This window comes from Terrapene carolina, unplaced genomic scaffold (genome assembly GCF_002925995.2).
Source record: "Terrapene carolina triunguis isolate 2854851 unplaced genomic scaffold, T_m_triunguis-2.0 Scaffold103, whole genome shotgun sequence".
NCBI lineage: Eukaryota > Metazoa > Chordata > Testudines > Emydidae > Terrapene > Terrapene triunguis.
In genome coordinates, this window is record NW_020664454.1 from 3,819,078 (window position 1) to 3,833,020 (window position 13,943).

General features: G+C 40.7%; 1 protein-coding gene across 1 annotated transcript in view; it reads right to left on the minus strand.

The window, feature by feature from the left end:
* LOC112120532 (nardilysin-like) overlaps positions 1 to 13,943 on the minus strand; it is a 76,879-nt gene that overhangs the window by 40,358 nt on the left and 22,578 nt on the right. The window contains exons 6-13 of the mRNA XM_026651843.1: positions 13,348 to 13,443; positions 12,045 to 12,167; positions 9,062 to 9,119; positions 7,003 to 7,076; positions 6,679 to 6,748; positions 3,363 to 3,440; positions 2,711 to 2,831; positions 2,564 to 2,622 (exon numbers count right to left, since the gene is read on the minus strand). Of these exons, the coding sequence (XP_026507628.1) occupies positions 2,564 to 2,622; positions 2,711 to 2,831; positions 3,363 to 3,440; positions 6,679 to 6,748; positions 7,003 to 7,076; positions 9,062 to 9,119; positions 12,045 to 12,167; positions 13,348 to 13,443 (679 nt within the window). The remainder of the gene's footprint in view (positions 1 to 2,563; positions 2,623 to 2,710; positions 2,832 to 3,362; positions 3,441 to 6,678; positions 6,749 to 7,002; positions 7,077 to 9,061; positions 9,120 to 12,044; positions 12,168 to 13,347; positions 13,444 to 13,943) is intronic.

A 13,943-nucleotide genomic window follows, 5' to 3' on the forward strand; every position in this document is an offset into this window, starting at 1 on the left:
GGAGAAGGAATCTCGGGTAAGTATGTGCATGCATTCTCCCTTAAAATGTTTAAATGTGAAGATGGCACCCAGCCCTACCTGAAGTTAGCAGGACACAGGTGTCTACTTTTCAATGTTTTACTCATATGAGAAGAAGTAAGGGTACAACAAAAAGAGACAAAGCTGGAATCTGCTTTTTGTTCTCCTGTAGGATTAGGCGATGGCAGGGAGGCACGCAGAGCAGTTTGTTTATATACATAAGGCTGTTCCTTGTATCCTCCTGAGAGATCTTGATGGAATTTTCATGGAGGTACTCTGCAATCCTCTCCCAAAGGTTTCTAGGGATGGCTGCCTTACTTCTTCCTCTATGGTAGGGTAACTTCTTTCCCACTACACTCTGTGATGACTTCGGCAGGCACCATTTCCATAAACAGGCTAGCGTCACACAAGCCCACGTGGCTTAATGAATCTAGCAGTAGCTGTGTTCTCTGTGCCTTTGTGACCCTCAGGAGTGAGATACCAGTTAAAATCACTGCCACTTGTGGAAAAAAGTGCCAGTACTCAGTGTCATTGCCCTGTACATGTACTCACAGGAAAAATGGCACAACATTTTTTTGCTTAACACTACAAAACTATTTCCCTCCTCACTTCCGCCCCATCCTGGCGGGCCATACTAAGAATGGCTGCGGCTGGAGAGCAGTGCTATGCAGAGGCACTCCAAAGCTGAAGTGTCAATAAGCAGGTCATATTTAAAACTCTTATAGGTATAAGGGAAAGGAGTTCTCAAACTCATCTTTCATTTTCCATTGTGACTGTAAATCCATCTGTCTGTTATGTATGTAGCTGCCATCGTTGCAGCCTGAAGGCGTGTCCCGGCCACACCTGCAGAACACCTGACACTGATGAGAAGGAGAAAGAAGACGACTAGGGAGGACATCAGATCATGAAGAGAGCCTAGAGGGTGAATATAGCAGATAGAACAAAAGAACAGACAGGAGAAAGACTCAGGAGTCCCAGCAGGAAAAAGAGAGAGAGATTCGCCAGGACAAAACAGGGTTTCTCAGGCAGCAAACAGACTCTTATTGACCTAAAGGTAAAACAGTCATGGACTCGCCTACCTTTGTAGTCAATGGAGAACTCCATTTCAGGAGCTTCAATACCTCCCAATATTCCACATGGCACGATGAGCCATATCTGTACCCCTACTACTCCATGCTGGGGGGTAGTAGGAAAATCACAGCTTTACCTACACTGACCTGGGAGAGCCACAATTGGAGTATATTTGGCAGAAATGGATTGAAATGTAGACAAATGTTTTCTACCATTCTGATTTTAAAGTTCTGTTCCATTAATTTATTTTATGTTTGCGCACTGTATTGATTTTAATTGCACATTAATGTTTTCCCCTGTTTTGGATATGCAATAAATTTTTATATTTTGGAAATAAATTAATCTTTACTACTTCATAACATATACTACAGAACAAATAGCACTACTCAAAGAACAGGACAATTCTAATTGTAATTGAACAGGACCACAGAACTCATAGGGTCAGTTAAAAACAATGTACATACTATTATACATGTACATTAATATTATAAATGTACAGTAAACACAGCATAATTAATAGGTTCATTAAAAGCGTGATATTCATAAATGCACACCAAACATTACACAATTCCTAACACCCCCAAACTGTCAAGGCTAGGTAGAGCACATTCAGTGGCTGACCATTAAGGCTCTTTCAAAGCCTCTCTCAGCCACATATCTCCACATTGAGCTTTTCTAATGGCCCTTGTGTCTGGCTGTTCAAAGTCAGCAGACAGCCATTCTATCTCCGCCCTCTACCTCAGTGGCAACTTTTCACCTACTACCTCATAATTATTATGCAGGACACAACAGGAAGCTATAACCATTGGGATATTTTTCTCAATAAGATCTAATCTAGTGAGTAAGCACCACCAGCGCCCCTTCAATCTGCCAAAAGCACACTCAGCTGTCATTTTCTATACCTGCTGAGCCAGTAGCTGAATCTTTCCTTGAAGTTGTCGAGGAGGCCACTGTACAGCTTCATGAGCCAAGATCATTATTGGCATGTCAACATTGCCAATTGTTAATCCACTGTCTGAGGGAAAAACGGCCCTGCTTGCACCTTCTTGAATAGTCGTGTGTTCTTAAAGGTGCAAGCGTCATGCACCTTTCCTGACCAGCCCACATTGCTCTCAGTGAAACATCCCTGGTGATCCACCAGTGCTTGCATAACCATAGAAAAATAGCCTTTTCATCACAGCGTGGGAGTACCTTTCCCAGATCTGAAGAAAAGCTCTGTCTGGCTCAAAAGCTTGTCTCTCTCACCAACAGAAGTTGGTCCAGTAACAGTTGTAACAGTAACAACTGTAGTAACCCTACAATTAATTCTTCCATTTTTTTTAACAATCTCATTTTCCACCATTTTCTCATTGCATCTGTTCTAATATCTGCTTATCCAAAAAGAAAAAGCACACTATAATGCAGAAAAGGATGGAAAAGAGGAAAAACCCCAGTGATATCCGGGGTCATGATCACTTGATTCGAACCAAGTTACCTTTTATCTGGCCCTCTTTTCTGCAACATTTTCAGATACTGGAATACAACATGCGCAACCTGAAGACAGAAGGACAAACTGATGAACTTTCTTTAACTTTTGGACATAGCACAGTGGTAAGAAATCCAAGCTATAATGGAATTTTACCTCATAGAAGTGCTCGTAACCTTCATCAGTCAAAGTCACAGAAATGCTGAATATAGAGTAGGTGGAGTTCTGTTCAAATCCTGTCTCACCATTTCCCCCATATAACGCAAGAGCCCAAAATCTATTGAAGAGTTATACCCACTATTAATTACTCCAGTTAAAAACCTTCTTGATGTCTAATTATTATCACAGCATCATTGTTCAAGCTTATTTCGGACCTGCCTAATGGAGGCCACTTTAAGGAATTTAAAAGTTAATCCAAAGCAAATGGAAAGAATATAGCTTTCTACAAGAATACAAAGCACTGACATTCAAAAATGCAGGGCATATACCTTTTTTGGATTTATTCAGTGTGAACCAAAATATTTTTGAAAATATAAGTTTTCAGCGAAAGTGCTTTCAGTGTTGCTCTGGAGATTCTTTCGTAGTTGAATTTCTTGTATTTAGTACTAAAGACACCACCGGGTACATTTTCAGAGTATTTTGCGTTGCTTAAGTCACATGAATACTACAGGTTTTAAAGAGAATCACTGAGTTTGTCTCAAGCTTTGTAGATCACATTTTTTAATTTTTATTTGAGGAAATATTTCCGCCTTCACTCTTTATTTCAATGCACACAGTATTAAAGTCTCACATTTAAAGAAATACATACTTTTTCCGAAGAAAGGAAAGAACACTGCCTTTGCCTTCATGTCCTACCAGCCAGGAGATATAGTGAAGTGGCTTCACCCTAAAAAGAGTTAAAGAAATGTAAAACTCCAACATGTAAAACTCTAATGTAGATTAATAATTAGCAAATCAAAATACAGATATTTAGATAATATCTTTCATCCAAAGATTCCAAATCACTAGACAAACAATTATAAATTCACTGCCCACTTCACCCACTATTGAAGTGACACCTTTAAACAGCAATGCTATGAAAAAGAGATTGTGTCCATTTGAAAATACAAAGGAATTTAGACAGGTAGAATACTGTTACTGATCTGAAAGTTAGCCAGGCTGCTGAAGTTAACAACTATACTTTGGCTGAAAATGCCACAACATTTTAACGAACACAAATAGGCATGACCTTTGTTTTACAGTAGAACCTCAGAGTTACGAACACCATAGTTACGAACTGACCAGTCAACCTCATTTGGAACCGGAAGTATACAATCAGGCAGCAGCAGAAACACACATACACACACACACACACACACACACACACACACACACACACACAAAGCAAATACAGTACAGTACTGTGTAAATGTAAACTACTAAAAAAATAAAGGGAAAGCATTTTTCTTCTGCATAGTAAAGTTTCAAAGCTGCATCAAGCCAACGTTCAGTTGTAAACTTTTGAAAGAACAACCATAACGTTTTGTTCAGAGTTACAAACATTTCAGAGTTACAACTTCCATTCCTGAGGGTGTCTGTAACTCTGAGGTTTTATTGTGTGTCTCACTACAAAGACATCACCTCCAGCAGTTTTGTGCCTCCTACCACTGATTCAAAAGGAAATGTCCAGTAATAATGGTTCAGAACAGAATCTGAGAGAAGTGTGTTACTCAGTGTATCACCAACACAACTTCATGGGCTACTAGGCTTTCTTTGGACGTCTTCTGTCCAGGGACAGACCAGGCCCAATTTGTTTATAAGAGTTGATCGGATCACCAACTAAAGTAATATGGCTGCAAACATATTATAAACAGATACTACATTCAACACATCTGCAGTTTGACTCTGAAGAAGCCAGACTATTGCATACCTTTCCACTCGTTACCAAAGCAATATCAAAAGTACAACACGGATTTATAAGTGCTGTATATCAGAAAATTAACAATTTAACAGTTAATTGCAAAGAGTAGGAGTATGGACAGCAAGCCTTAAAAAGCATGCAGCATCAAAGAGAACCTATTCAAAGAAGCCTCGTCGCTCCACAGCACAAGATCCTGCAAACCACAAGTTCTAGCTGACAGCCTGTAAAATGAAGAGCACCAATAGAAAGAAGATAGTATGTCTGTTACTCCTAAAACTGTCAACAATTTATCATGTGTGACCCAAGGCGCCTTAGGTAGCCCACACTGAAAATGCCAAGGTCAGGGCAGCCTGCAAAAAGGAGAACAGAGTCTCCAAAAATGGTGGTTATCATTGTAGTTAGATTCCCCAACCAGCCACAGACCATGCTCCTGAACCCGCCCCCACTGGATATCAAGAAGCTGGGGGGCGGGGGGGAAGAAATCACACAGCCCCCTTTATTGCATTCCAGTCTCTGGTTCCCAATCAGCAAATAGGTCCAGTAAAGTGAGAAGTTCTTTAAAACTCTATTCACCATACAAAATGTTCTTCTGATCCCCAAAAAGCTAGCCACATCACCAGATCAATATTAGTTTGAATCTTACCCAAAATACCATGCTGGAAGGCAATCCTTTAATATCTAAAAACCTAAAGATTTACTGTAAAAGCAAAGCAAAGCAAAGAAAATAAGTTGTTAAATGATCAAAACTATCAGATATGGACTCTGAAGTCATATGTATGTATCAGGTTCTTAGCAGCATTGGTGAGTTTGCTGGCATGTAAAATCCCTCTGGAACACACTCAAAGCTTGGGTCTATCAGTCCTTCGTTCAAAGCTTCAGTTTGTAAAGAAGTTACTCCAGAGGTGAGAAGTAGAATTGAAGACAAAATGGAGAAGATGCAGCTGCCTTTTTATATTCTTTGCCATGTGGCTTGTACATCCTTTGTCCCAAACACAAGATCACAGCACACAGGCATGGAAAAGCTCTTGGAGTCCCCTGTCCACAAGCATGTCCCTATATGTCCTGCCAACTCATAAGTAAGGCTAAGTTTTAGTCATCGGTATTTTTAGTAAAAGTCATGGACAGGTCACGGGCAGTAAACAAAAATGCATGGGCCCATGACTTGTCCATGACTTTTACTAAAAATACCCCTGACTAAAACTGGGGGGGGGGGGACTTTGGGGCACCGCGGGTGCTGGGGAGGGGGGTGCAGCCCAGGGGGGGCACTGCAGGTGCTGTGGAGGGGGGCGTGGGTGCTCGGGGGCAAGTCACAGCCTGGGGGGCAGCGTGGGTGCTGGGGCTGAGGCAGGCTCCCTAACCAGCTCCTGGGAAGCAGCGGCCTCAGCTCCTAGTTCCACGTGCTGCCTCCGCTCCACCCCAAGCCCCGGTTCTGCAGCTCCCATTGGCTGGGAACCGTGGTCAATGGGATCTGTCAGGGCAGCGTCTGCGGGTGGAGGCAACAAGTGGAGCTAGGAGCTGAGGCAGAGAAGCCCCCCCACCCCCCAGGTAAGTACCAGCCCCAACCCCAAGCCCTGAGCCCCCCACACCTAAACTCCTGCTGTTGTGGGGCGGAGGGCCCCGAGACTGCCCCAGCTCCTCAGGCAGCTCCTGGGCTAGCCGCAGGGGGCTGCTGCAGAAGTCACGGAATCTGTGACTTCCGTGACCTCTATGACAAACACAGAGTCTTACTCATGAGTGTAGCCACTGGCTTCTCTCAATGTGTTCATTGTACAGCCGATTGTTCTTGATGGGCCATCAAACAGGCTACATAGTGCTGATCCCAATCTGTCTAGGGGTGTCACCCAGACACACAGCGCAGGTTTGAGATGCAGATGTATTACGCATATATATAAAACTCAGGATACAAAGATGATACATACATATAAACAAGGTCATCATACTTAGCAAATCATAACTTTTCTACTGATACTTTACATGTCAAATCTTGTATGATTCATTGCAATTTTGTAATATTCGTATCCATATTATAATAAATGGTCACTCATATTCCATGCAGCGTCACACTATGCTATTCCAAAAATCAAAGATCACAAAATGTTTTCATTTCATGGAATGATTCTTTCTTGCTGAATTTAACAGGAGAGAAAGTCTTGGTTATTTGATTCTTTATAAATAGTCATCTATACTCAGAGTGTGACATCAAAAAGATGTAGTGCCATCTTACCTGTAATGTCTCTCCTGTGGTGGTAGTCCCCAGGCAATGCTCAGTGAATGAACATTTCTGATTGGAACAACTGAACAGGAAGAAATGTATAAATTGTAATGCAAATGCATGATTATTCCTGTCTCTTTAATCCAAAGAAACAGCAATGGGCAAGAGATTTTACTTGCTGTAAAAAGGGTGGGAAAGATTCACAAAACTACATATTCTAATTCAATGATGGTAAATCAACCATTCTAAAACTCAAAGAAATAAGAATCTACACAGTGGTATATTCAATACCCATTCAGAACACTTATCAACACAGAAGACACCAAGGTCACTTACCCCTGTAAAGCTTGTAAAATTCGGGTGTGTCAAAAGGCTGTGTCAGATGGCCAAAGTTCGGTTTGGGTAAACCACTTCAAAAACAAAAGAAAATTATAGCATGATGTTTACTGTTCATGATACAGGACAACAAAGGGGAGAGTATAAGCTGCTCTGTGCCCATAGTTCTGAAGTGATACAAACCTGAGATTTCTATGGAACCAGAATATTTCCTCCTTTGATGTGACACTGAATTAGGGCACATCACAAGATCCACTCCATCCTGATTAATAGAAAACTTAACAGCCACTATTTCCCTGACCACCTCCACAAACACACCCTCTAGTTATGGGCATATCATCTATTCCTCCAGTTCCCTCCACTTGTGGCACTGAACCTCCTGAAAATGACATGGCACAGATTTTTGGAGTGTGGGTAAGGTCACACAAAGATTTGCACCTTGCCTTTGGGAGAGGCCCCAATCAAACGCCTTTGCAGATTTGCTTGCACAGAAATGCATTAGCAGAATAAATGCCTTCCAGATTTCTGCCTGTGAAGAGAACAAAATAGCTGTGCATCTGTAGCACATTAGCATGTCTCCTGCACAACACCAATAAACTGTAGAAGACAATGAAGTGTAATACTTTATAATAGGAGGAAAAGTAAGCCCAAGGTGATTTATTTTAAAATAGAGGGAAGTGGAATTATGGACAATCTGATACCATTGTGCTGCCACAAGAAGACCCAATACACGAGTGATGTATGGTTTCTTAATACTTGTGCTGAAATAAACTAGAAGGAGAAATATTTGGTCTGTACCACAATGCTTAGCCCTTTTATAGTTAGTACAGAACATTACATTTGCCAGTCAGCCAGCCTCAAGCATTACCAACATTCTGGGAAAAAGGAGTTAATGCAGCTTCACTGACTTCCCAAGGAGAAAGGGGAACAGATGGTAACGTATAAAAGTGGCAGCAAGATCAATCTATGGGGAAAGTAGAGACTCAGAATTAAGTAGATAAGAATCACTAAAACACATACACAAGACCCTCCACACACACACGGCTGAGAGCCTCGTGGGCTGTGAAAGCATCCTTGGGTTTTTCACTCTCATGTTTCTAATGGAAAAGCTAACATGACACACTTTGTTTACTTATCCATTTTTAAATAACCATGATCTTGTAAGCAGGGATGTGCAGTTTCAGGAAGTGGTTGTTAGTCAATCACTTAACTATGATTAAGGCTAAGATTTTGTCATGGTTATTTTTAGTAAAAGTCACAGACAGGTCACGGGCAATAAACAAAAATTCACAGAAGCCATGACCTGTCTGTGACTTTTGCTGCTGCGGCTCCACGGTTTCCCCCACCACCATGGTGGCTGCGAGCTGTGAGGTTCTCCCCACCCCCCCATCCCCTGGCACGAGGCTGTTGCCCGTCACTGGAACCCTGCAGGGGGACAATGAGGAAGCTGTCACCTGTCGCTGGAACCTGCCAGGGCCCCGCTGGCTGCCAGCTCCAGTCCCTGGGTCCCAGGGGCTGAAGCAGAAAATGTCAGGGAGGTCTCTGGAAGCGTGACTTCCATGACATAAACATAGCCTTAACTATGATATTACAACATAGCAAACACACCAAAATAGTAGCTATGAGATGAGGGAACAATGAGAGTCATTTCTGGTCACAAACTGAAAAATTTTGTTTCATATATAATTGTATTTTGAATTAAGGGGACACATCTTAGGATCCCAACAATTATCAGATACAACAAAATTTGCGTTGAGTGTCCAAAGCTTAGACAGCACACTTCAATGGATAGAACTGCATTGAATTAGTTTGAAAACCCACATTTATAATCTGTTACAGCCATATTAAAACACTACAAACTACTCTCTCAATTTCTATTTTGTACTAATTATCTTTTACACAAAGCAAAGTCATAACATTTAGTACACCTCAAATGCAGACTACAATTCTCCACCCAACAAAGGAGGCGTCAGCATAAGAGTAGCAGACATCAATCAGCCTCTAGCATCAAGGCCAACGCCACACATCAGATTCTTTTTGCATCAGTAAAGTATCTTACTTATTTGGAATCTGTGAAAAGATTTCCTTCACCCACTTCTCCAAAGTGTCCAAAGTTTCTAGTAAGGAAAGAAAAAAGAAAGCTAGAAATGTAACTCACTAACGAGCATAGAGCCAAGTTTTCAGGAAAAGGCATGTTGAAAATCTTCCACCATTAATCCAAATTAGCTTGGGGACCCAGAGTAAACAGACTCATTAGAGCCTACAAATCAGTATTCAGTAATGCTCAATAGACCCAGAGGGTAAACTTCAAAACCTGTTGGGCTGATTTCCCCAATTTTACCAAATCCCATAGATAACTGGTTTTGGATTATGCTTTGATGATGGTCATATGTATCCATTACAACTACAACTGAGAGATTAGGTGGCACCTGTGGCTTTATGATTTGCTAGATCCTTATAGTATAGCAGGTCTGCTCAACCTTCTCAAGCACAGTATAAATAATGCAGTGGTCTCCAAAAGGGGTACATCTGGCACAGTTGTGCACCTGAGCAGCATACGGTGACCCTAGGCACTACTGAATTCACACCCTACTGCAATGATATTTGTATAAAATATGTCTTGTGAGGCATCATACAAAAACTAGTAACACGCTGGTTATGAATATAATTGTAAAATGAACATGTGACGTTATTAATTCCCTCCTTATGATGTTATTAGAATATGTTTAAGATAAGACAGTCTAGCCTAGGTAAAGGTGATAAACCGGTCTGTCCTAGACAAAGGAATGTGAGTTTACCTCAATTTATATAATAGCAGTAAACAAAGATATTGAGCTAAACCAGCCAGGGTTATCCTGAGTCTGGACTTGAGAGACAGAGAATTAACAGAGCTCTTGCACCCCAAAGAGACACTGAAGGCTGAATCCCCAGGAGGCTTTCCTCACTTGTAAGACAAAGACATTTCTTTGGGAATATAAGGAACAGAGAAAGACTCCGTCTTTATCTTTCATCTTAAGGAGACAAAGAAACCATGCAATTTGAGCTCTGTGATGAGTCCTAGACAGGCCAGCCAGTAAAAAGCTGGAAAGGAGACTGGGGGTGAGAGAAACCATCTTGAACACATTGATAAACCCACATTCCTTTGTCTAGGGCAGACCTGTTTATCATCTTTGCCCAGACTAGGTTATCTTGTCTTAATCATGTTCTAGTAACATCACACAGAGGGAATTTATAACTTCACATATAATGTTAATACATGCATTTTACAATGATATTCATACCCAGCATGTTATTAGCTTTTACATGATACCTCACAAGACATACTTTGTACAAATATCATTGCAGCAGTGTGTAGTGTGTGAATACAGTGGTGCCTAGGGTCACACATATTATAGACTGTCAAATGGGAAACATTTTTCCTTATAAAGGAAGGAATACAATACGTCAAGTTAACAACTCACAAAAATTTTGAATAAGAGAAAGTGTCAGTACCAAGAGTTATGCATTAGTGGTCCCTGTAGCATAGCTAAAATGATTATGTAAATCAAAAAGAAAATAATATTTTCTTCAACAGATATGGGACTATGAAAATAAGTAGCATGGTTACTGACTTCTATGCGTTTCTTCCCAATGACTAGCCATAGTTGCAGAACTTCTGTTCACATAGTCCTGCTTTTTGCAAATATTATGCAAATATATCTGCAAATATTCGGGCAATGCACCGAAACATACTATTTGTTACAATTATGGTAGCGTCAAGATCCCCTAACCAAAACTGGGGCACCATTATGTACTCCTGACAGATTTCTGCACCCCTGTGTGGGTGCAGAATTCATACAGGCCACATTTTTCTGTGGCCCCTGCACAAAAAAATGCCTAAAAATTCTGCAGCGCGTCTGTTCCAGCGTGTCTGGAGCAGCTTTAGAGACGGGAGAGGGGGGCTGGGCGTGTGCCCCTACATGGTTGATCACCATCGGGGGCGGTGCGGGGCTGGGCATACGTGCATGCCAACAAGCGAGAGAAAGAGACTGTCCCTCTCTCTTGCAACTGCAGCTCACTGGCGTGGAAGGGTAGGACTTTTTATTATGCACGAGGCAGGCTAGAGGTAGAAATGTAGCAGCTTGCCTGAGTTAATTGATCTCATTCTCTGAGGCAGAAATGTAGTAGCCTGCCAACATTGTTAAAGTTCCTATTGTTAGTTAACTGTTCCCATTCTTAGTCAATTCCCCTAAGAGCATAAAACCTGTGAAAGTTTTAAGGCCCCTACATTGCCAAAGTGATGTAAAAGAGCCTTATTATAAATGACAGTAAGGGAATCCTCAGCTAGGAAGATCTATGTGCTTTCTCACTTTTTTTCTGTGCCAAAGTGGGGTTAGATTCAGCTCAAGATTTATTTTACTTACCCCTTTAAAAAAAAAAAAGACTTTGAGGGCAAATAAAATGTCAGGACAATCAGAACCAAGCACTTCCCAAAGTACCCAGCCAGATCCAGGACAATGATTAGCAAAACTGTATGACTTTCATGTGTGAAAGTCTGAGCAATTTAAAATGACAGTCTACCTTTTTTTTTCTATTTAGTATTCTGTAATGTAATTTAAATGAAAATCCAGTATTATAACTGCAATTCAGGGTATTAGTTACCAAGTCTTTGTAACTTAACCTTCATATGTTTAGGAAATGCCGAATAGTTATTGTGACTTTTTTCTGTATTGTAGTTTAAATAAATTACCAAAACTGGTGTGATTATATTGCATTCTTTTGACAAATAAAGTATGCAGAATTTTGAATTTTTTTGCGCAGAATCCCCCCAGGAGATCCGGTATTTCACACTTGATGCTTAGATCTCAATCACCATTACCAGGGAATTTAAATAGAAAAAAAGCTAAACACTGGCATTTTCTATGGATTTATAAACCAATACAGGTGACTACAGTAGAATCATCATTAGCTAATGAGCAGCCAGGTGTAAGTTCTGTGCTGAAACAGTCCTCTACTTTAAAGCAGTATGTAAGAATTTGTATTTAAGCAACAAATGATGTTACCTTTAGACTGGACAACTACGTTCATATAGTGAGCAGAGTAATAGTGCTGCCAAAAATCCCTCAGTCTGGTGTAGATATCAGTATTACTCTTTTTAGGCTCATGCTTTAGTGTCTCTGCATTACCTGTAAATGTTAAAAAAGTAGCTATTTGGCCTCACATTACTAGTGCTTTTCTAATCACAAGATCTAATCATAGAATCTAATCTTGGATTCCTTATGCACAAGAATTTCACAGTTTTGGATGTGCAAGGAATGCATGATGGAGCACAGAATGTTCAGGCCATGAATACATGAACAAATACTGAGATAAAATACATACCGGTACATAGGGAAAAAAGTTTTAACTAATATTAATATTGTGGTTAAATACAATGATTGCCAGGAAAGTCAGAGTCCAAGGGACAGCAATTTTAAAAATTACTCTTCTCTGAAGTTTTTTACCTCCTATTGTTACAATAAACTCTTAAGAGCACTGTAATAAAGATTAGAGACTATATCTTTTTCTGTATTTTGCAGTTCATTCATTTTGTGCACTACACAGACCCTTGTGCATAGCCAATTTCACTATTTACCCTGTTTGTATGAGTCTTTCATAACATGGGAGAGAAAAAACATTATGATTACAGGAAAATGTTACTATAACCCACAAAAAGTGTCAGGAGAGATTCAGGATTAGGTGTAGCACCTAAAACTAGTCTTTTTTAAAAGACTAGACTGCAAGTTGACAGGATCTAAGGCTGGTTCTAACCTTGTAATTAATGCACAGCAGCACACATGGGGTTTGATTCTACAGGGACTGTACGCGGTGAAAGAAAGAACGTGAATTCTCCCTTCTACGCACCCCTACTCACAAGACTGTACAATGGCAGTGAAGCTGTCACTCAGCTGCTATTGCAGCTTTGAGGCTGAACCAACTGCTTTGAAAAACCTTCCTTGTGAGCCCACAGGTACCTTGTCTTTTACATCCAAGATGCAAATACTATTTTTCCGAGATTTATAATGGATAAGACGGGAGGCTACGTGAACCACAGCTGCCCTAGTTGATATCACCAGTACACTAACAATAAGTTACCATGAATGGGCATGAGGCAAATAGCAAGGCTGGAGTTGAAAATATCTTCAATTCACATAGCACTTTTTATCGTGAAGTGTGTTACAGTATTCAAAATGCAGACTTGTTTTCACATATTTCAGCTAGCACCAGAGTTTGGTGAAATACTAAAGAATCTCATATTGTTAAGACATCAGTTTTTCTACATTACACATATTTGTTAAAGTCTTAGAATGTCAGGACAAAACTCACCCCAGAAAAACTTCTTCATTGGATGCCCAGGTCTGGCAAGGCTTCCAAGTAGCAGCTCCCTCCTGTTTGCATCAGAGGGTCTTGCTAGTTGATATTCTGTTAATTTTATAGATTTAGCACTGTATTAAACCACTGGGCAATGTTCTAATGTAACTTACATCAATTTTCAACAGGGCCATACATAGTACATGGAACAGCACTGGACATGCTTTTTGTCAGGTACACAAAGTAGTAGTGAATTAGTTAAACTACATTATTTGCTGCCAATGCTCAAAAAGGGAAGACAAGAGCAGAAGGGAAAGAAAAAAAGACCACTCAGCCCATTGCTGAGAAACAGAATATGGGGAGGGAAGAGAGAAAAGGTGGTTATTTACCTGTACTATAACTGTTCTTTGAGATATGGGTGCAAACGTGTATTGCACACAGGCATGTGTACACCCAGTGCACGGAAGCCAGAGAATTTTGTCTCACAGTACCCAGAGGGGCTGTGCTCATGCCCTGTGGCTCTAATTCTCCCCTGGCTATTTAAGAGCAGCACTGCCCTTCACATCAAATGTCAAGAATAGAGACTCCGATGCAGAGATGACAAAGGATGG